This window comes from Tinamus guttatus, unplaced genomic scaffold (assembly GCF_059628265.1).
Source record: "Tinamus guttatus ecotype Peru unplaced genomic scaffold, ASM5962826v1 Tinamus_guttatus_pri_ptg001150l, whole genome shotgun sequence".
NCBI lineage: Eukaryota > Metazoa > Chordata > Aves > Tinamiformes > Tinamidae > Tinamus > Tinamus guttatus.
Window position 1 is genome coordinate 2,957,707 of NW_028289684.1, and position 23,398 is coordinate 2,981,104.

The window sequence follows — 23,398 nt, forward strand, 5'->3', positions numbered from 1 at the left end:
CACAAAAAAACTGGGCTCAGAAGACCAAATACTGCTAAAATGTGAGCAAGAACTGGGAGAATCAGAGGGATTCTTTTTGGATTTGCGCAGGAGGTGCACAGAATGCTCCCCTATCTGACTTATCTTAGCATAAAGCACCACACTTCCCAGGCAAAGCAGCAAGAGCAAGGGGAAGGAGCTTGCTCCTGTGCGGACACACATACGTGGGTGGTTGGGTGCAGATCTCCCCTTGCTTGTGAGCGCAGCTTCCAGGGCAACATTCCCAGCCAGCCAGCTGACTGGGAATGTGTGCTTCATGCACTGACCATCCCAGGGTGGGAGATGTCAGCGTCCTCTATCTCGCCCGAGCCCAGATTGGGAAAAAGCTGCAAGAGATGCAACTTTGGCTCATTTGCAAGCACTGCTCTGAAAGAAGGATATGATTAGGAGGAAAATGCACAAGCTGTTCCCGGGCGACGGGCACGCTTCCGCACACCACGAGCTCCCCCTGCAGCGCCCGAGGGATGCGGCATGGGCCATGCGCACCCGCTCCTGCATCCTCCGCATCCCTCCGGCCCTGCCGGCAAGTGGGGTATAGCTCTCAAGTCAACCCCAAATGCCTTATTTGTGGCCAAGACATGGTCTTGGGATCTGCGTTCACCCCTGGCTGATGTTCGTGCAAGGGGCAAGGGACCCCTGGCCACGTGCTCTGTTCCCATTGTGTTTATACACCTTGACACAGGGAGTTGGATTTGGAGCCCCTGGGTGCAGCCTGCACGTGGACAGAACATGCTGCACACTGCCCGGACAGCTCCCACTTGCAGGGGTTGTGGGCGAAGAAGACACCCTCACAGGAGCAACTCCCAGCCAGGAGGGGCCCATGCAGCATCCAGGGCTCTCGGGAGTGCAACCTGCCCTGACCACAGCTCCCTGTCCAGGGACCTCCCACGGTGTGTAGTTAGTGCCCACGTTTCTATTTTAGGCAAGTTTCAGGAAGCTTTTGAAGGTGTCTTGAAGTGTTTTGCCTGCCCTGGGCCTAGAAAGGTCTAATGGATGGAAAAGTGCCACGAATATTTTGGAACTCTTGAAATAAGGATGTCTCAGATAGCAGCATCCTGGCCTTGAAGGCCAGTGCCCTGGGATCATGTAAGTTTGAAGCCCTGCTCTGTCCCATTGCTACGGCCATCACTCCTTACTTGCTCTGTAATGGAATAATAAGATGTTTATATAGATATGATGGGTTCTGCAGCCCCGGACAGTAAAGCTGTTGCTGGTCAAAGAATCGCTAGTCCTGCTTTCAGTGGTTTGGAGATAAGCACTAGGATGAGAGAAGGTGCAGGTTCCTTGGGCCAGGGCTTGGCCATTCCTCCTGGCATTTCGGGGACAACATAAGCCAAGCCCCACAAGACCTTGGCTAAGTGTAAGAGGGGCATCGTTTTGGCTGGAGCCCCTTTGCCATGGTCTTCGCAGGGCATTTCTCCTGTTCTGCCTCCCCTCTGAAACATGCAGGTTATCAGAATTATCATTCACTCATATTTCACTCTCTTGAGTTAAGATAATGTCCTTGGGATTATGAAGTGCTACTGGATAGGATGGGATAGGGTGGGATAGGATGGGATGGGATAGGATAAGATAGGATGGGATAGGGTGGGATAGGATGGGATGGGATGGGATGGGATGGGATAGGGTAGGGTAGGGTAGGATAGGATAGGATAGGATAGGATAGGATAGGATAGGATAGGATAGGATAGGATAGGATGGGATGGGATGGGATAGGATGGGATGGGATGGGATGGGATGGGATGGGATGGGATAGGATAGGATTGGATTGGATAGGATGGGATGGGATGGGATGGGATAGGATGGGATGGGATAGGATAGTGAAGCTAAGATATAACACCGGAGTCCTGCATTTATTTATAGAGCCTCAGAAGCGTGCACTCCCTTCCAGATCCCTATGCTGATGACTTCTCTTTACTGCAAGGACGCAGTGCAGGGGGTCGTCTGCTCCGCAGACTGAGCAAGTCCCACATCTCATGCTGCTATAGAACGTGCTAGAAGGGAGCTCTGCTGGGCTCTTCCACTGCAGCGGCTGTGAGTAGAGCTGCGACCTGTTTCGGGGGGTTTTTCTCCCCTTCACCACGTGGAGGAGGGCTCAAAGTGCTCCCAAGTATTTTGCAGAAGGGATTTCCTGAGATAAGTGCTGTGAACCAGCCCTGGGCGAGTGCGAAAACGAACAAGGAGCCTCGTGTTTTGCCACAGGTGGAGCAAGGGAGTGGGGGGAGTAACAATTAAAGCTAACTCGGCGCTTACCAGCATCCCAGCAGTCGCGGAGGTGGTGTCAGGCGTGATTGCAGCCAATGATCCCTTGGGCACACAGGGGATTTGGGTCTTTCCCAGGCGCAGCCCCGCTGCACAGAGTGAAGCTTTCTCTATTACCAGTTGCTGCCGGCAATGCAGAAACATCCAGATGTGCAACACAGGATCTTCCACCACAGAAAACTTGAGGTATAAGAAGGCAGGTGAGGAGCACAATGTGCCAGTGGTCCCCAGTTGAAGGGACATGCGCCTTGCCCGTCCTTATCCTCTCGGACACTTGCAATCCCAGCTCTCCAAGCTGGTCACTCCAGTGCTTCCCAGGCTGTGAGCTTGGGCCAGGTCCTGGTGCTTGCCTCCCTCCTGCACCTGCCCATAGAGCCTTGTGCTGTCCTGCTGCCCGGGCAGCTTTAGTCTGAAGCCATTAGTGTCGAGCACAGCACAGCCCTGTCTCTGGAATCAGCCCAGATGCGGAAAAAGGCAAAGTCCCAAGGGATATGGAGAAGCTCCAGGGAGGCGTATCCCTGTGAGGAGTTCTGCATCTTCCCCACGGAGAAAAAACAGGGGGAGGGAGAGACTGGCATGGGGAGAGAAGTTGGGAAAAAAAAAAAAAAAAAGAAAGCGAGGACAGGCCTGGTGGGTGCAGAGAGGCCAGGGGAGGCCGAGGGAAGCCAGGGATCCCTATTTCCCTATTTCCCGGCACCTCATGCCTGGCACTGCCCTCCCACAGCCCCAGCGGTACCAGCCATTTATTTGCATCCCGCTACTCTGCCCCAGCGCTCTGTGGGAGGGCCAAGAGGCGGCGCATGGCCCCTGCGGGGGTTCCTCAGGCCTGTTTCCCGTCAAGGCACTGCCGGACCAGGGGAATTACCCACAGAGGGGCCTGGTCCTTTCCTGCACCCCTGCCCAGAGGTGCTGCCCCCTGGGTCCTGTGCAAGGTCAGACCCCGCACCAGGGAGAGAATCCTAAGGGAGATCTTGCTATTGCAGATATACCCCTTTGTTCTGAAGGGGGAAACTGCAGATCCCTCCAAACCCCTTTCCAAGGTGTTCTACAAAGCTCAAGCAGTCTTTCTTAACCAGAATGATATTCTTCCAGCAGGAGCTTTTTAGGCTTCTTTTCAAAATCCTGCAACAAGAAAAGTTTGTCTGGGATGACCATTTTCCAGCAATCTCTTTGCAAAAAAAAAAAAAAAAATCAAAGTCTTTGCAACCAGGAAAGCTGCCATGGTGGTGCCAGGAGCCCTGGATTACCACCCCACGATCCTGGCACAGATTCCCAGGTGCCGTGATAGCCCCATGGCATCCTCCTGGGTCACAAATCCCCTCTGTGGTCTCTGTGGCTACTGTGGTCCGAGGCCTCGATAGCACAGCTTTCCAGACTCCTTGTAGCATCCTTCGCTCTGCTGCCCAATATTTCATCATACACCTCAGCAAAATGCATATTTCCCTTTTAAGAGCTTTCCTGGCATAATATATTTTTTTATTATCGTGACAGTGAGGGCTGTGGTTGCCATGGTTACCTGCCCTTCACTGGAGCAAGAGCTTTCTGGGTGTTTGAAATTCTGCTATTTTTCCTGATCTACAGTGTTTGATTTTTTTTCCCTATTTGGTTTTTATTCCCATTATCGCCTGCTGAAACAACAGGTCATTCTTATTGCACAGGGATAAGTCATCACTACAGAATATCTGTCAAAAATAAGAGTCTGCTTTTGGAAGGAATTCTTGGCGGGGGAAACCTCCCCACACATCATGCAGCATTGATAACAGTGTAAAAAAAAAACACGGCAACTCTGCAAGGGTCTCATCTGTATCCCTCCACATCACTATACATGCAATTCCATCGCCGGCTTTGGTTCTCTTGAATGAGTGTTATAAAACAGATTCCAATTTTCTGTGGTTTTCATACTCTTGCTGTAGAATAAGCCTACATCTTCTGGCTGTCAGTTCAGCAACTCTGGCACAGAGTCTCTCGAAACCTAATCAACTTTAGACCACACAGAGAGAAATTAAATGGATCTATCAAATGGATATATATATATGCCTTCAACTTTTTACTCCAGCATTTTCTCACAGCCAAACTCCTTAGTGTTTGCACTTCCGAAGAGACCTCACACACATACACACAGAGGAACCCTTCCCAAACATCTTGCGCTTTGGAATAGTTACTGATGGAGAACCATGATGTATTTGTGACTGCTGAAGTGGCTTGCCAATGAAGGAAATAGGAATATTCCCACTTTACAGTGTGGGAAACTGAGGCACCAAGCAAAGTGGTTGGGTCAGAGCTGGGAAGCAGAATCCAAATTTCTCCAACTCACTGCCCAGTTTTTGTCCCACTACAATGGGGCTTCTCTTGAGAGCTGTTCACCTGTTAAGAGCAATTTTTAGGTGCAAAATGAATTTGGGTAGAAATACAAAGAGTAAGCCTCTTATTGCCTTTAAATAATGCTTTAAGCATGTGTTTCCTTTATTTACTTATAGAATGTAAGCCAACTCACCGAAGGTATCCCCACCTGCCCACCCGAGACCCGCGCTATCCTTGCAGCCAGTGTGAGCACGCTATTGCAAATGGGCTTTGCCCACGTTGTCCCTGCAGCTGCAGCTCGGCTGCATTCGAATGTTCCCTTCTTCCCCCACCCAGCCCTGCGGTCCCGCCTGTCCCTGTGTCACCTCAAACAAAACACAGTGGCACAAGCAGCAACCGGAGACTCTGGCACGAGACACACAGCAGCCTCGTTCCTCTGAGCAAAGTACTTCCATGCACTGCTGCTTGGGAGATGCTGCAGGACCGGCAGTGATGGCATAAGCCAATGCTGATCCCAGCTTTCATGCAGAACCATAAAGTGTCAGTTGTGCTTAGCAATCCTGCAAAAATGCAGTGGCAACACGCACTTTAGATATCTTAGTTTTTTTGTTTGCCTTTTTTCTTTTTTCCTATATTTTTGGTATTCTAAATGAATTTCTCCAAATGTCATCTTAATTCATGGTAGAGCATGGCAAGGACTCAGCCACGTGGGGCAGGGTATTTATGTCTATTTAAGAGTATTTATGGGCTGAGGATTCTCCTGTGCTGGTGAACTGCTGCTGAAGACTGTTTCGGGCTGAGATATTGCCCCTGTTTTCAGGCTACATCCTTTCACTGATGTTGTTTTGCATCTGCGTATGGCAGGACGAGCACTGAAGGCAGTGAACTCATTTGGGCTTTCTTCCGCTGGCCTTAAACAAGTGGATGAGCCCTGGGTGAGTGACCTGGGTGGTGGCAGTGGGTGAACCACGGCCGTGGGGAAGGGAAGGCAAGACCCCATCCATGCCACAGGTCACTCAGAAAGGAAGAGCCAGGAAGGGATGAGCTGCATGGGTAGCCCCTGCTGTGCACATCTCCATCTGCCATACAAGTGTTTGGGTGAAAATGTCTCCGCTCCTCCACTTAAGCCCCCATTTTGGCCCCCTCTTGCTACCAGCACCTCAGGAGCTCAGCCTATCTAGCAAAATTGGGCTTTTTTGCTCTCTCTTTCTCTCTGCCATCCATTTCCCCCACACTCACAGCACCTTTAAAACCCACTTCACCTGCTCTCTTCAATTCGTGGTGGCCAAATAGAACTGCATTTGCCTTGAACTGCCTTAGCTTGGGAAATCTGCTTTTTACGCAAGCCCATCACAATCATTCTGGTTACATAAGCTGAGTTCATTATATTTATTTTAAAGAAGCTATCACAGATATTCACCCTAGCCATAAAAGTGGCTGGCAAAATAAAACCCCATATCGTTGGTATTCATCTATGGGGAAAAATCCCACGATGTCCCAATGGGAACTCCAATCACTTCCAGCAGTCACTTTAGACAAACACCTCCTATCATGCTAGCCATTCCTCATGGCCAAACCCAGAAACCTGATTTGGTGCCATTTGCACATTTTTGGATATTTGATATTAGTCTCATGGTACAGAAATGTCCCTGTCACTATTCAACCTTCCCCGAAAATGCTCTGGCAGAACAACCTGTAGGTCATAAAGATTCAGAGCTTGTCCTTGTCCGAGTGCACCATAAATTCCTGCAGGTCTGAGACTAAGAAAATCAGGAATTTTAGGAAAAAAGAATTTTAGGCTGACAAAATTTTAGGCCCAGTGGGAAAGCACTTGGTACCTCTTGGGTTTCTTGAAACCTAAAGCTAAATCTTGCGTCACAGATACCATCGATCTCTGGTCCCCACCCTGGATGAGATGCTCCGGATCCCGCTGGTTGTCTCAGCTACAGCCCTCTGTGCAAAAGCAGTGTTGGGGAGAGGATCCAGCTGGGAGATTCCCATAAAATAAACTGACCCATCATCACTGGTATAAAGCAGATGGATAGAAGAGGCAGGGAGTTGCTCAAAGAAATCAAAGAAAGTAAACGCCTGCTGTCTCCAATCTGAGCCAGGTCCTTCCCAGCCCCTGCGTGGAGCGGGGCAGCCTTTCCAACCGGCACTTCTGAAGCCGAGCACTTTGTGGTCTGGAAGATTAATAGGAAATCTCTTCTAGCTTGGGAGATATTCCCTCTTTTATCAGAGTAAACCCCAAAGAGTAATGGCCATAGGGCAGGAACAGGAAAGTAAATTGCAGTAATAATATTTTTCCTTGTGCAGACATGCTTTTGATCATAGAAAAATACACCACCTGCTTCTAAATTACTTGTTGTATTGATTTAACAGTTAGTAACATTTTTTTTCTTTTTTTCTTTTTTGCAAATCCATTTTGCAGGGTCTCTTGGAAACCTGACAGTTATGTGCAATAAAAGAACGGGTCTACCCAGCATGAAAGGTTTAGTCTGCCCAGCTTGCGGGCTCCTCAGTCAAGGCTGGACTTGCCTTCACTCTGTGATTGCCTCCATCCCCTGGTTTGTCTGCCAGACCTCCTCTCCATTAGGCAAATGATTAATTTCCAGTCTGTGCCTGGTGCTCTGCGCAAGCCGGCTATTCTCCTTGGAGCAGGGACCTAGCAGAAAGCAGCCTCCTTGACAAGAAGTGTTACCTCCGCTTAACGAGCACGCGATAGCAGCATTTTACATACACAGCTGATTAGGGAAAACACTTCCAAAATTTGGAATTTCCTCTAAAATAAGCCTGTGAAAGGCGCCAGCTGCTGTCAGCAGCCTGGCCAGCAACGCTGCCGCTGTACCGCGCTGCTCACATTAGTGTCACACTTGGGACAGGTTCACACTGCGGAACAGCGTACATGAATTATCATTAAAAATAATGTTATGTTTTGTAGGTAATTATTTGCTATTGTACTTTCAGTAGCCAGAGGGTTTGCCTTCCGCAGAGTTCTCTCTAATTCGCTTTCCCAGGAGACTCTGGACTCCCTGACATACACGCTCGGGGCCAAGACAGAAGGAAAAGGTTAACACAATTTGTCACTTAACAGCAATGTGAACATGGGCCTTCCCTGTCCCTGTCTCATTGCAGAGGCTTCCCTGAGAGCTCTGCTCTTGCTGCTGACCCAGAAGTGCCGGACGAGCAAATCTCCACTCCCGTTAGGAAAGTGCCTTCAATTCACATGTCTCGTTACAACATACAAATGCCTCACTCTGGGCTGGCCTCCCTGGAGAAGGGGCTCTGCAGGCACAGCCTCCCGTACACCATCCTCCCAGACGTCGTGTAGCAGTAGGACGAGGTGTAACATAAGGCCAGGAAATACTGCTGGATTCTGCCAAGTTTTGTCCGAGATCTTGGCGATTTCTGTGCATTTTTGCTGCAATTGGAAACATCTGTGAATGCCCCTCCACTGGCTCTAGGAAATGCAGATCAGTTGTTGTCTTTGCATGGTGCCTTGCTCAACACTGGGGAAAGCCGTCGAGCCCCAGGAGTTAAATAAAAGCAGCTTTGTCGAGAGCTGCCTGAAACTCTCAGTCTGAAACTGATCTTGGGAAAGGGGTGACAAGATGTCAGCTCATCAGCTGACACACCAGGCCATCAGCATTTTGAATCCTCTCCTGTCCTCTGCTAAGCAAAATGACAAGCAAAACTAACTTCATCTAGTATTGGCCAAAGAGTGAGCAAGGGTCTCCAAGGACAAGGGAAACTGAGGCCTTGAAAGACCTTTTATAACAAACTGGTATCTCAACACAGAGACCCCTCCCTGCCTTGCTGCATCGCCTTGAACCACCAAGCAAAAGCTTTTCACGCCTTTTGATGTCCTGGCAGAAACACCCCAAGGCCCAGGTCAGGTTAGCTGCCTTATACAATGCTCCTACTTCTCCAAACAAAACAGGAGACAGACCTTGGCTCCCACTGGTTGCCATCTGCAATGTTTATTTCACCAAAAAAATAGTAATCCTCGTGCAGAATCTTTTGGCTCATAAAACAAGTTGTTTCCCACCAGCCACCTGACAACCCTCCCCTCATAAACCAAGAAACAAAATAAGCCCAGATCCAGGAGTTAGTAGAAGAAAACGAAGCATCCAAATCTGGGAGAGAAAAGTGGTTTCTGTCATTAGCTACAAGACCAAGTAGCTCTGCAAAGGGAGTGCTCATCCAGAGCTCCACCTGGGCATGGACATGGAGCTGGCTCTGGTGTTGTGTTTCCAAAACGCGTGTCTGGAGGAGTGGATGCATCCGCTTTGCAGTATTTGAGGACTCTCCCTGCGCTTAAAACAGGGCCACATCAGCATCTTTAACTGGGCTATATAAATATAAAACATCAATACAAACAGATTCTTTGTACAGAAAATATCATCTCTCAAGGCACTAGAGTGATAGCAGGGCTGGCCGGGGTGGTCTCTCCACCGGGGACTTTCCAGGCTTCCCGTGAGTGACGGTGTCTGAGGCAGGAGGGGACAGAGCAGCTGCTGAACGTGGGACCAGAGAAGTCCTGGCGCTGCGTCCGAGAGAGGCTTTTGACTACAGCTGCCCGGAAGATGTTCCTGCAGTGCTGTTTTTTCTGGACGATAAGGGTTTTTCTTGGCTGTTGTGGCATGACCTGGGGGTTCTTATCTCATCTGGATGGCTTTTGGTTTAGTTTGGCCTGGAGGGAGTTGTAGGTGCATAGATCTCATGGAGGTGTTGGATACTGCTCTGCCTGGCTCTTTTCTCCATCTTCATGCCAGCAGCCCAAGCCGTGTCACCTTGGCTGAGAGGAATGAGTGGATGATGAAGACAATGGTTTTGGGGCAGGAGTGAAGGTCCAATTGCTGCAAGAAAGGAACGGAGGCACATGTGCAATGGTAAAGGCTTTGCTCAGAGTAGTCAACTTTCTCCTTCTGATGGGAAGAGCTCTACAATCTGCCATGAAGAAGCTGCTAGGAAGCCAACAACCACTGAGAGCCTCCCGAACCCCACTACGGCTCCACTGGGGCTCTGCGAAGGGCCACAAGCACCAGCACAGATGGAAGGAGCACAGCCCTAGGAGAAGAAGGCCAACCCCCTTACTAAGAGAGATGGGTGCTAGGCAGGGTGCTGCTGTCCTCCTCCAACTGCCCTCCCAGGGGGGGAGTGTGGGGAGAGCAAAGGCATGAAAGAAGCCTCAGACAAAGCCAACTCACAATCTCTCCCTCTGGGCCACCAAAATCCAAGTAGAGCATCTTGGTGCCATCATCAGAGGACATCTGCAGCTTCTCGAAGGGCTGCTGGAGCAGGATTGTCTTGCTGAGCCCAGGCTCCGTGGTGAAGATGGTGAAGCCTTTGTCGATGTGGATGGACAGAGTGCAGTCCTGCCCATTCCATGTGCAGGCTGAAGGAGAAGAGGTGGACAAATCACATGCGTCCCACCAGCACATGCCCCAACCTCCTCTGGTTGCCTCCTGGGTGGCCAGGGGCTGGCCAAGCTGGACACCTTTAGACCCTTGCATGACCATATGGGCCTCCATATGATGGATTCTCACCACTACCACTTTGCATCCCTGCAGGGCTGCAAAGTTGAGCTCCAAGGCTGGCTTAGAGCCCACAAACAGGGATGACCTGTGCTCACTGCTCCAGGCACCCCTTAACTCGGTCATGGGGGCTGTCCCACTGCAGGCCCCAACCGTAGGGGAGTGTCCACAGCCCTTCCTCCACTGACCTGTGGAGACCTGCTGGACGAGCTCGGCAGCACCATGGGTGCCATCCACCAGCATGCGCGTCCACACGGCCAGGTCGCGGTGGGTCTCCAGGCTGAAGAGGTGGGTCTGCACACCCAGGCGTGTGCCCGTGCGCAGCGCGAAGGAGAGCTCGGCGTCGTAGAGCGGAGAGCCCTTGGCAGGGCCCGAGTGCACCAGCCTGCGGCACCCACACGGCATTAGCATCCGAGATGAGCCCGAATCCGCGCCCGGCCCCGCGCTCCGGCCCCGCTCCCGGCTCCAATCCACGCTCTTCCCGTGGCAGCTGCGGCATCGCAGCGCCGTCCGCAGGGGCCGCTGCAGCCCCACGGATCAGGCGGACCCGACCCTGCGCACATGCGCACACACACAAATATGCACACGCACACCGTGCATACGATCGGGTGTACATCGTGCAGACATATACACTGCGTGCTGCATCCACACCCCTGTGCTGTGCCCACCCTACGCACCCGCCTATGTGCACACACACCTTGCACACCCACCCTGCACCCACCTGGTGGCAATGAGGGGGTAGTTGTGCGTGGGCTTGCTCAGGGCGTCCCGGGTCTGTGGGAGGCTGTTGTAGAACAGGAGGTCCTTTTCGGTCAGGATGGCCAGCACATTCCTCGTCCCATCGCTGGGCAGCTGAGAAGCAAAGGGTTAGCAGGATGCAGCCATGCCCAGCAGCACGTATGACCAAGTCCCCCTTTGGGGACCTCCCTCGCCAGCTCCACATCGCTCTGTCCCCCAACACCCATTTCCAGGTAGAGCAAAGCCTGGAGCAGCAGCCAGACCCATGGCATGGGGCGAGGGGGGACCCGCTTGCCTTAGCCCACCCTGGGCACATCCACCCCGGGACGGGATTACCTGCTCGGTGAGCCAGCCCACGTGCTTGACATCCTTGCTCCCGGCCATGCCGGCACCAGCCAGCTGGGCCCGTAGCTCCTCCTTGACCCTGGGCAGCAGCCCGTTGGCGTTGGTCTGGATAGCATTGAACCACGACTGTGCGGTTGCCTCGTCCTTGGCCCGCAGGAAGAGGGTGATGCGCCCATCCGCCGAGCACACCTCCAGATACCTGCGGAGGGATGGCCCGCTGGGTGCAGCACTGTCATCCTGCGCCCTCAGGTGCAGGAAACCATTGGTGCTGGCCCCACATGGCCCCAGCAGCAGCAGAGGTGGCTCTAGCCCTGGAAGACCCCCCAGTCTTACCTGTGCTCCGGGTCGCTTGGGAGACACTTGCGGGACACATAGCACATTTTCAAAGGCAGGTTCTTCCCCTCCTTGAGGTCCCGCAGGGAGAGGACGGGAGATGCCCGCTTCTGGAGCGAGGCCGCAGGCGAGGGGTCCCAGCTGACAGTAGCCCCGGTGGAGGAGTTCTTGAAGTATGGAGAGATCTCCTTCATGTACTTCACTGCAGGGGAGACAGGCTGTGGCTCAGGACTTGGCACCTGGTGACCTGCAGTGGGGTCCCCATGCCCCAGCAGACACCTTGCTCCATAACTTCCTTGGAGAGGTGAGAATCATCATCCATGTGGGGACCCTGGAGCCCAGCACATCCTTTGCCCACACCCTGTGCCAGCATTGGATCACGACATCGGGTACTAGGTAGCAGACAGGACTTCCAGCATTCCCAAGAGCCTTTCCCCCTTTTTCCTTTCCAGATGTTGCAACATCTGGAGGCCTGGAGCTGAGCTGGGCATCCTCACACTGATCCCTGCAGGCCCAAGAATGCTAAAGCGGTGTCTAGCCTGGCCTGTCCCTGCAGGGGCAGGGGCATCCCAAGGCAGGAAGCAGCCTGGCCCAGGGCAGCACCAGCGTAAGGCTGAAGACAACCCTGGAAACGTTTGCCTGGAGGCAGCCCCCGTCCCACAGAACCACACGGACCCAGCCGTGCTGCAAAGCACCACAGGAACTGAGCCAGGTTAAAAATAGCTCTTTCCTCTCTCTCTCCCTTTATTTATTTATTTTTTTTATTTTTTTAAACTGGAGCAGCTCACAGATCCAATTCCAATCGAGTCCCCCAGGCAGCCAGGGTGGCACACGGAGGCACGGGGCGGGGAACGGGCAGCGATCCCAAGCCAAAATTACACAGTCCAAATTGTGCTGGTACAGCCAGTCCAGCAGCCAACAAGGAACAAAGCAGGAATAGCTCTGAAATACCATGGCTTGGCCCCAGGAGAAGCCCTCAGCTGCACTCGTGCAGCTCACATAACCCCCGGACAATTAGCTCCAAACCAGGGAAAAGAAATTATCCTTAAGAACCCAGCAGGGCTGGAGCCAGAGCCCTCAGAGCTGCATCTGTACCACAGCCCAGGTCTGGAGGTTTAGGGGAAGGAGGAGATGAAAGCTGCTGGGGATTGACAGGGCCCCAGGGCTACATCCCAAAAATTAGGTCATCATCTCTCAAGGCATGGGCCAGAACCCTTTGGCGGAGTGTGGAGCAGCTGGGGAGCTCATCGCGAAAGTGTCACTGCGAGGAAGGGAGAGCAAAGGGGACTTGCAAAATGCCCAAGCAGACCCTGTGCCCCATGTCCCCTTGCCTGGGTGGCAGCACGAGGGCAGGGGAGGCGGCGCAGCCCCTTTCTCCATTTGCCCCGCGATCGGGGTGCTCTGGGGACACCGCTCCGAGTTGTGCCCGCTCGCAGCGTGCGCTGGGGACGCAACTATAAATGGCTGCGTTGCCTCTCGCACACGTGGCTCGGGTTACTCTGCAGCGCGGCACCCGGCGCAGGGCTGCACGCCCGGTATAAATAGGCACCCGCTGCGTGCAGCTGGGCATGTGAGCCAGGCTGGATTTGGCCCCGCGGCATTAATCGGGGCAGCGGGACCTGCCGTCGTACTGCTGCCTGGGAGCAAACTGGGGTTCAGAAAAACAATGTCCGTATCCCGAAACACAAGGCACATCCTTGAGCGTCGGTGGCCCTGGGGTGAGCGGGGCTGCGGTGTCAGGGCAGTGTCCAGGCTGCAGGGGGCGGTTCCAACTGTCCCATGTGGCATCTCCACGGCGTCCCAGGCACGCGGGACACATCACTGGCATTAGCTTCATAGCACCCGGATCCCATCCTCAGGTCGGCACGAGGACACCAAAGGGACCTCAAGCTGGTTCTGAAGCACCAGGATGTCCCAGCACTAGCAAGTCCCTTTCCATTGCACTTCGCGTCCCTCTCCCCCACCCCAGGACAATTTACACAGCTTAATTTCTGCCCTGCTTTTTGCAGCCTTTGCAATGCAAACTGCCATGGACAGGCATCACCAGCATCCCGAGGGGTGATGGGCACTGTGGGAAGGTGCCTCCATCTGCAAGGAGCAGGCAGACAAGTCCAAAGCTACAGTTCTTCGCTTAACTTTATCCCAAATCGGACCAAACCCCATCCAGGCTACCAAACCAGCACTTTCTGCAAGAAGTTCTCCCTTGGGATACATCAAACATGAGTCTGGGGCTCTGCTTTTGGAGAGGACCAACAGGCAAGTGGGGCCGATAGCCCAGTTGGAGGCATCTGCATGGGGCAATACGGGACGTGACTCTGCAATGGGGGAAGAGGCCCACAGCCCTCCTAGTCACAGCGAGACCAGCACAGGAGAAGTGCCTAGGATGGGGAACGTTGCCACCATGCCCTGTCAGGGAGTGATTTGCTTTCCCGGGGGAAACGGAGAAGTCTTTGCAGGGAACCAAATTCCAAGCAGGATCCCAGTGCTACCCCAGGTCACCGTGCATTGTGCACCCTCCAACAGCACCACAAAGAGGAGCACAAAGATGATACGGGCTAATAACAGCACTGCTGCTGTTTTTATGAGGTATAGGCTTAAACCTCTGTCGGTCCTTTTGGTACAGCAAAATAGTCTGCCACTACTAAATGGATTAATTAATTACACTCATCTCATTAAAGCAAGTGACTTGGACCATATTATGTATGAGCTCTGCTGCTGGCAACATTAATTCTAACACTGGACATTTTCTTTCTTTCTTTCTTTTTTTAATTACCATTTAAGAGGCTGGCTGCACTGCCCCTGTTCATCAGCACCACTCCAGAATCACTCAGCAGAAATGTTGCATCACAGCTCCCAGCTTGGAGCCACTTCCAGCAGGAAGAAAAGTCTCAGCGGTTGCCGGCCCTGATCTGCACGGCCCTTAAAGCAGCGCTGCCTCCGTCTCATCCTGCAGAGCCTCCCCAGCGAGGAGAGGGCAGGGATGGGACCTCTCCGTGGACACGGCTATGGCAACTGAAGCCCAGCCCTGGGCGCCACCGCCTCAAAACCTCCTTCCAGCTCATGTCACAGATTATCCTCCATCCTTTGGGTATTTTTGGTTCTGCAACCCGTGGATTTCTCTGCTGCCTGGAGCTGTCTGCCCTTCCCATGCTTAACCTGACCCTCACCAAATCTGAGCGACCCACTCTGCTGTCTACCTCCTGTCCCTTTAGCTTTCCTGATTTTCAAGCTGTTATTCGGCCAAGAAGGTCAATGAGACCTGTGGCAGCACCTGGAGCTGCCCAAGGGTGCAGGCAGGAGGGTTGAGCTGCCCCAGTCCTGCGGGGCAGATGTCTGCTGAAACGCGTCCTGCTGCAAGCCCTCCTTTCTGCTGCTGCCTGCAGCTTGCTCCTCGTGCTGATACAGCACAGGGACCTTTCCTGGAAAACCTGCTCCTGGAAAAACTGCTTATCCTGGCACCAAAGCCATTCCCTGGGCAGCTGGGAGGATGTTTACCAGCCTTTCCCCCTGCTGCAGAGGCTCTCCGACACAAAGCGAGACAAAAAAGTAAGGGAAAAATAAGGTAAGGCAGAGCAACTCTCCCCAAAATAACAATGTAACCTAAATACAGGCAGGCTCCTCACATAAATATCAAGGGTGAAGTTTGGCACCTCCCGAAAGCCTTGGCAGGACGCAGGGAGAGGCATGTGCATGCCATCATGCCCGGCCAGCATCAACACCCGGGATCTGCAAGCCGAGTGCGGCAGCCCAGGATGAAACCTGGCAGGTGACACTGCTTTGGATATGGGGAATAAACTAATGCCAAGGCTTCAGCTCTCCCATGGGGTAGAGCTCTCCTCAGGAGCCACCCAAGCCTGTTTCCCTGTGCTAAATTCTAGTACTAGATTTTGAATAATTATAGCTAATGTGAACGTGAGAGAAATTGGGGCTAAATCCAAAGCTGGGGCAGGGGGACCCAGTTTCCAGCATCCCTGTGCTTGGAGGTTGCGCTAGGGGCCTGGCCCCAGCCACCCGCGAGGCGCCACCGCGTCACCGCCCAGCGGCGCAGAACAGGCACACGCTGCCAAAGAAACCTCCTACGGCCCAAAACAAACTCCCTTCGCAAGGGCAGTGGGGAATAACGCTGGCCTCAGCACACTTGTCACCCTGCGGCTTGTTTGTGCTCAGTTGCTTGACATGGCCCGGGGCGGGATGCGGCACGTGAGCGCCCACAGAGCCGCCTCCAGGCACGTGGGAGGGAGGGAACAGGGAGGCATCCACGTAGCCGGACTATGGTAGCGGGAACTCTCCGTGCAACTCTCTCCCTCCATCTGAGCCCCAGGGAGCCCAAGGAGCCTGGCAGATCCATAGAGAGAAGCGGCTTCTTGAAGGAAGGACGGCTCATCCTCACCCCATGTAGGACCCTCAGCAGGAGCAAAGCACGAGCCAAAGCACAGGATGAAAAGGAAAGAGCAGCAGAGAGGGTGGTCTGGGTACAGCAGACTGCAGGAAGGAATTTCAGAGGCTCCGAGAGAAAGAGGTTCTTGTGTTTCTCTTTGGTCAAAGAGGAAAAAAAAAAAAAAAGGTCGCTCCGGGCTCCTAGCAGCTGTGCAGAGCAGCACATTCCTCAGGCTGAAATGTGGTTCTGCGGCTCCCAGGAGAGGAGGAACCCACAGTGAAAAGGGCTGAGCAAAGCTAAAATTAAGATTTGGAGGCGATACAGCATGGGGAAGGAGCAGGAAAGAAAACGCTGTGAGGTCACTTGGAGCAGAAGACGCAGCTCCCTCTGCCTCCCTTGCTCTCCCTCCATTGCCCAGGCCAAGCCTGGGGAGCCCAGGGCGCTTCCTCAAACTAAAATCCTCCTTTTGGCATCTGCAGCCCTACAGCAGCGAGGGAAACCCATTTCCAGCACAGAAATTGTCTTGAATAGACCTCCTTGAATAGATGGGGCAACCCATCAGGAGGACAGAGACGTCCTTCCAGCTCCGCTCTGACACGCAGGTTTGTCCTCAACCGCACTAGGTGCCGTGGCCAAAAATCACAGGAAAACCAGAGTTTACCATTGCCCATGAACTGTTCTGCAAAACCCACAGAGTTGCCATGCGGGATGCAGCCCGGCCGGGCTCCGAGCTCAGTGCCAGTGCCTGCTGCTCCCACCGTCTCTGCAGGGACATCCCGGCAGTGCTCTCCAGCTCTGCATACAAGCAGCTAAACCAGGCTGCACATATTGGCTTTCATTTAAAAGACTATGCAAATGTGCACACAGAGGACATGCCACCCTCGGGCTCCAGCTCTCGGTGCACATCTGGCCCACAGAGCACCGAAAGAGCAATAACTAGATAACAGCACCTGGGAAAGAACACTGGCCCCGTTGGGAGCAGCCACAGCTCCTACCTTCCAAAACCACCTCCTTGCCCGTCTTCTTCAGCGCCTGCACTGCCTCGTCATGCGTCGCCTCCGAGAGGTCGGTGCCGTTCACAGAGAGGATGGCGTCTCCCACGTACAGCGCCTCCGTCTGATCCGCTGCCAGCCCCTTGAAGATCTTGGATATCAAGATGGGCATCTTATTCTCTCGGCCACCTTAAAACAGAAGGAAAAAGGCCATGACAGAGATTGCATGCACCTGGGCACCAGCCAAGCCCAGCAAACGTGTATCCCTCTTCCAGGCCACTACTCCCTTGCTGGGACTAGCCCATAGCTCAGATGACCTCAGCATGGATAAGGACAAACTACTTTATAGGGCTCCAAAAAAACTATGAGGGAATCCAAAGCCACTCTGAGAACAAACTTGTGCTCTTGCCATCTCCCATTGGTTTTGGCAGGGAAACCGCTTCTTCACTTGCACTATTAATTGCATGTGCTGAGTGACCACCTTTGCTCCGAGGTCTGCATGTCCCAAATGGATAAGACGGCTGAATGGTTGGAGAGGCAAAAGAGCCAGAGAGAAATCTGGACATTTGCTCCTCTCCACACAGGAGCCCTATTTACCTGCTCTTCCCTGTTCCCCAGCCTATTCAAGCACCGCTGGAGCATGCGGAGATCAATTCTCACATTAACTTTTGAACCTGCGGGTAGATGCGAGCAGCGTTTCCTCCCAGGAGCTCGAGAGCAGCAATTACCCTTAATCTCTGCTCTGTTGCAGAAGAGCGTTTCACGCACCGGGACAGAGCAGCACCGTGATTGCAGGTCACCTGGTGTCCTAGGGCTAAGCAGAGCCTCTCCTGCAGAGATGAGCAGTTGTCCCCAAGGCAGATGGTGACCCCAGCTTGTGCAGCAGCAGCGTGCCCAAGAGCAGAAAGCACTGGGTGGCCGCCCTGGGGTTGCTCGAAGCCGCTGCCACAGGCATTTCCTTGCTCAGATATCTGTAAAACTTGGTGTGTAGCAGAGGACTCTGCTTATCAGCTGTCAGAGAGGCCTCTGCAGGGGTCTCTGCAAGAAGCTTGTCCTTAGAGCAGTGATTCCTAATCCGTGCTGGGGCTGAGGACACGGGGAGCCTCCCGCCAGGGCATCTCCAGCGCCCCTGCCCAGTGGCCAGAGCAGGAGGTGGAAGAAGCACCGGAGGCCACAGGGGAGTGATGAGGCTGCGAGAGGGTTTCCCATGCCTGTCCCCAGGGAAGAGGCAGTCGTATGAGCAGCTCACCTCTCATTCCTCCGTGGAAAACACATCGCCAGACTAGACATTTAGCCCCCATGCCAACCCTCCCCAGGCACCTCTGGATATGCAGGTCTCAAGAAGTAAACTCCAGAGCAAACCCTTAGCAGGACTTGGGGGCAGCAAAAGAAGCGGCCCCCCACAGCTGACTGTAGCATGTAGCTAAGGGCTGGGGATGTGGCCCAGGGCAGGGAGCAGGGCCATGGCCAGGTCTCAGCAAGCTCATGACACAGATGAGGTGTGCAGCTGGGAGCCTGGAGTTGCCCCTGTGCCCTTGACCTAACACAGCCCCTGGGTGCTCCCAGCTGCAGTATCAGCCCCTGAGCTACAACCACATCCCCAGATCAGCCTAACGCAAAGAGCAGCACCAGCCTTGGCCACCTCCACTCATGCTGCACAAACCGCGGCTGTTGTTCACACCAGGAACCAAGGGCAAGCATTTCTGCAGCATAACGGCCGTCTGCCTCGCACTCTTGCCCAGAAGAGGAGAACCAGGGCCAAAGGCGGCACCTACTCTAGGATTGCTGTATGGTGTCAGTCCCGTCCCACCCCAGGCCACTGCTGAGAGCAATGCAAGGTGGATGAGGCTGGAAGCAGAGAAGCAAGAGGCACTTGTGCGGCCTCAGCCCCAGGGCATGCGGGCGTTCTGCAGCGAGGAGTCCTCAGATAACACGAGCTGCCCTGCAGGCTGGGGCCAGGCTCTCTGAGCACTTCAGCTCCACAGAGAGCTGTAAAACCTAAGCTGCTTTCACATCTCCCCTGGTATGGACTTCTGTGGGAAAGTCTGAGGTTAAGATACATGAAATGTATTACTTTTTAACTGGGAAGCATCAGCACCCCTGCTAAGAAGGAGAAATGTCCCCCCCCTCGGCAGCAGTGGCAGTGACCTTCGGAGCTGCACAACCAGCTGGGACAGTTGACAGCTCCCATTTGGGATTACTGCTGTGTGTTTTCCACATATTTCCCTTTCCTAGCAGAAATAGCAGAGCTAGCAATAACTTTGCAGCCAAGGAGTTATCATAAATGGGATTTTAAACTACCCCAGAGGGAACACTGGCAAGCTCAGGCATCCTGTGGCAGCAGTCACGGCAAGTAGCAGGTCAGGAGCAAGCTGCTGTTCCCATCCAGACCAACCGACATCTGCATCACAAACTCTCCCTGTGCCAGGCACTCATACGGCCCGAGCAGAAGCAGGAGCCTGAGGCTCGATTCCCTCTGCCCACCTGAGGTTAAGCCATGTCAGAGGACAAGATTCATATACCCCTGCCCTGGCCCGTGGGCCACCGAGCATGCAGACCGGCCTGCCATTACATTAAATTACAAACTCTCCTCCCGATACAAGTGGACGGACCTTGGCCCGCGGCTGTTTAATCCTTCTTTCTCTGAACTTCTAACAAGCTCAGAGCTGCATGAAAAATAAACACAAGAAGAAACACAATCCCTCTCCCGTGAAGTTTCCAGCCTAAAGTTCAGGAAAGTCACCAAGGAGCAGAGCGGCTCAGGAGGGGAGCAGTGGAAAGGAAAACACGGATTATGACAACAAGGCTTCCCTGCTGCTCAGGCCTCCAAGACCGGACATCTTCAAGCTCGAGTGTTCTTTTAGTGCCCAGGTCTTACGCGCTACTCTGCGTGAAATCCCCAAGGACTTTACAAAGGTTGCAGGCATTTTCTCCATTTTGCTGACAGCTTAAAAAGGATATTTGTCAGACCAGTGGACCCAGGGGTCACTGAAAAGACGAGGACAAGCATGCAGAGACCTCCGTTTGCTGCAACGGAGCCGCTTTTCTGTAAGGCGGGTACCCTGCACACCCCATCCGTTCCATCAGACACCTCCCCTAGCAGGAAAGTGCCAGCGTGTGCAACGTTGCAGTGAGAGAAGCGGCTCTGCCAGCGAAGCACCCCTGGCAGAGCACCCCCAGCAGTGTCCCAAATATAGGCAAGCCCTGTGCCTGGTTGTGTCCCCAAAAAGCCACCCTGTTCCCCGACTCAGTGCAGGGGGCAGCCTGGTCTCCGAGCTCCCTCCAAACGTCCTTGAGCCCCCTCGTCCTCCCACTTTCAACCTTGTCCTCCCTCACCTGCTCTGAGGTGGGTGACAGGATGGACGGAGGTGCCAACACTGCAGCTCCCGCCCGGTCTAAAGCAGCCCTGGGGATAACAGCCCAGCTGCAGAGTACAGGCTTGAGGAGGCAACAGGTCGCTGCCCCGGACACCCCGTCCCGCAGGTCTCGCTGCCACCTCCGCCGCTTCCCACTTTGAAGGTCGCGGCCGCGGAGCCGCCGCCGCGGAGCCGCCACGGCGGGGCCCGGCGCTCACCTTTGATGCTGATGCCGAGCCCACCCACGTCCTGCTTGACGACGCGCACCGTGCGCCTGATGTTGGCAAGCGCCTCGGGCACGGCGGAGCCGGGCTCGCCGCCGTTGAGCTGCGCCGGCGGCGCCTCTGCGGCACCGGCTCCGGGTCCAGCGGCGGGGCTCACGGCCAGCACGTCCTCGGCCAGGCTGAGCAGGACGCGGAGCCAGTGGCCGCCGGCGCCGCGCAGCTCGAGCAGCCCGGTGCGCGGGGCGCGCCTGCCCGCCGCCATCTTCCGCGCATGCCGCGCACCGACCGCCCCCGCCGGGCCGGGCCGCGCCGCTCGGCTCCGCGCCGCGCGGGGCACCGGCTCCGCGCCGCCCCCGCGACCGTCCGCCCGCCTCTGGGCGGCCCCGGGCCGCCCCGCCCCCGCCCGCGGCCGCGCAGCCCCGGCAGCTCCGGCCCCCGCTCCGCGCGCCGTCCCCGGCCCCCGCGCTGTCCCCGGGGGTTTCTCCGCAGGGCACTCGCAGCCGCGGGGATGCGCGCCAGGCCGCGGGGCAGCCGCGAGGCTCTGCGAGGCGATTCGCAAACCCCGCGAGGCTCCCGCAGCGCTTCTGGCTTCTTCCCGGGCACCGAAGCAAAACTCCTTTCAAGGAAGTTTGCATGCAGGGCTCTTCGCAAAGCCTGGCGCCCATCAGGGCCATGTGCCCGTGGAGCTGTGTGCCATCTCTCTCACTCTGCTGTACTTGAACTGCAGATTTGGGGCTGATACTGGAAGTGTGAAATGACACTTTTTGGCCTAGATATCGTGGCGTGTCAGACCTGATAACAGCAGTGCTGCTCCGCAGCCACACATCCTGCAGCAGTGCGGTGGTGGAGTGGGACTGCCCCGGTGGCCACAAGCAAGAGCTCGAGTCGCTGCTACCCTGAGCACCGTCTGGCTGGGCAGGAAAGCTGCACACGCAGATGCTCCCTGGTGTCACCACGATGCAGAGCTGCATGGGATGGCATGTCAGACCTGGCAGCTGGGTGCATTTCTGTCAGTGAGACACCCCTGACATAGGGGCCATTGTGGAGGCCAGCCCCACGTTGCTGGTGTGGGCAGGGGGGTTGCCTGCATCCCCCTTCTCAGCAGGAACCCTGGGACTGGTGCCTGCTAACAGCCCCACGTGGGTCATGCAGGCACGACATGGTGGGGCAGGGGCATCAGGATGTGCTAAAGGGTCTCTCTTGCTTTCTCCTTGCTTGCCCTGGCTCTTGAAAATAGGTCCAATACCTTGTTTCATTCTCTGTAACCCAGTGGCAGCAATAAGGAAACAGCCTGCGGTCTGCCCTCCCTTGCACTCCTCTCTCCTAATGTGTCTCCAGACTTCCGAGGTCCCCAGGCTCTGTTCACTGCCAAATGCAAAGATTTAAAAGACTTGAGGGGTGTTTTGAGCAGGCTGGAAAGGGCACAGAGTGAGTGGATTTAGCATGGGACCAGGGGCACTGCTCTTGCACATGGCACAAGAGATGCTGTGGACATGCTGCTCAGTCAAGCCCTTGGCCCAGGGCTGCAACTTGCTCCCTTGCAGCAAGGCAGGGGCAGCAGGGAATGCAGCAGAAAGCCTGCACGTTATCTCCATAGAAAAGAGCCATTTCTTTCCAATAAAAGCTCCCAGGTTTGGTGCAAGCGACTTCCGCTTTGCTTGACTGTGGTATGGACTCCTCTTTGTGCTAGGAAGTGCTCTGGCCTAGCCCCCACGCAACATGCTTGCCCATGCTCGTGTCCCCTGCAGCACACTGCTTGGCCACGCAGGGTCCGGCCGTGCATGCTGCACAATTTGTTTACAGCAGAGCGGAATTTTGTCCTTTCGTCCTCAAGGCTCCTCTTCCCTTGTGCCGTCAGTGCTCCAAGCACTCGCAGCACTTGCCAGACAGCCAGCTGCAGTCAGCAGTTCGCCTGCTTTTTTTTTTTTTTTTTTTTTTTTTTTTTGTTCCTCCCAGCACTGCTCTTGTTATTTCCAGCGTAGGTGACTGTTTAAGGCCACGTTCCCTTTTGAAGCTATGGTGGAAACTGTAACTGTTGCTTTAGTGTTGCATAATTGCAACATTTGGGTTGTTTGCTTTGCTTTCTCAGCTCGGGATCTGCCTGGCAGCAGAGATGCAATGCTCTGGCACGTCCTTGGTCCAAGGAGACAATCTGGATCCTGTCAGTGACACAGAGGGAAAATCCCTGTCCTTGCCCATCCCTGCTACTGGGATGGATGCCCGCACCCAGAGCCAGGCCAGGGCCAGCACCGCGATGCCATGGGGAGCTCACCCAGTGTGCAGTGACTGTCCCCAGCAGACACAGCAAGACTGACATGCAAGACTAACACGTGCTGTACCCCATGTATCCCCATCAGGAAATCTCTGTCAAGCCTCAATGTGGAACAGTTTCATCAGCACTGAGCACACGGAGCCGCCAGCACTAGAAGGGAAGGAGGACTCGTGACTCCTGCTGATCGCCCATCCAGCATCGCCCTGGCCACTGACAGGAGCACTGCTGGTCCAGTTGTGCTCAGGGCTGGGTTCTCCCCCCAGGAGACTCCGAACGCCACCAGTGATATCAAGGCAGGATGATCATATGGATGCTTGTGCTACACGTGGTGCAAGACTCGCCTCCCCTTCTTCAGCAATTTAGTGTTCCCTTAGCAATTGCATCAGGTACTTATGAGACAGTCATCTAAGTATTTTCTGTGGTCGCTTTTCTGATGCAAATCAGGACTAGAAAGGGCCCTAAATGCATGTCCTTGGGGGCAGCTCAGAGCTGGAGAGTCAGAGATAAAAACTGCTTCTCCCAAAGCTGTTTGAAATCCCGCAGGATTGGTGCCAGAAGCTTGGAACTGGGGCTGCCTTGGTTTTTGGCAAGAAGACTTGCAAAAAGGATTTCTACATTTTT

The 23,398-nt window shown here is 54.4% G+C and overlaps 1 protein-coding gene across 1 annotated transcript; it reads right to left on the reverse strand.

Annotated features, from left to right (window-relative positions):
* Positions 1-8,581: 8,581 nt before the first annotated feature.
* On the reverse strand, positions 8,582-20,767 carry SNTA1 (syntrophin alpha 1). The gene is made up of 8 exons (XM_088538692.1): positions 20,500-20,767; positions 16,929-17,114; positions 11,556-11,757; positions 11,214-11,421; positions 10,861-10,991; positions 10,328-10,524; positions 9,813-10,000; positions 8,582-9,461 (listed from the first exon to the last, which is right to left on the reverse strand). The coding sequence occupies exons 1-8, from the start codon at positions 20,765-20,767 to the stop codon at positions 9,369-9,371; spliced, it is 1,473 nt and encodes a 490-aa protein (XP_088394818.1). The 3' UTR covers positions 8,582-9,368.
* Positions 20,768-23,398: the final 2,631 nt, after the last annotated feature.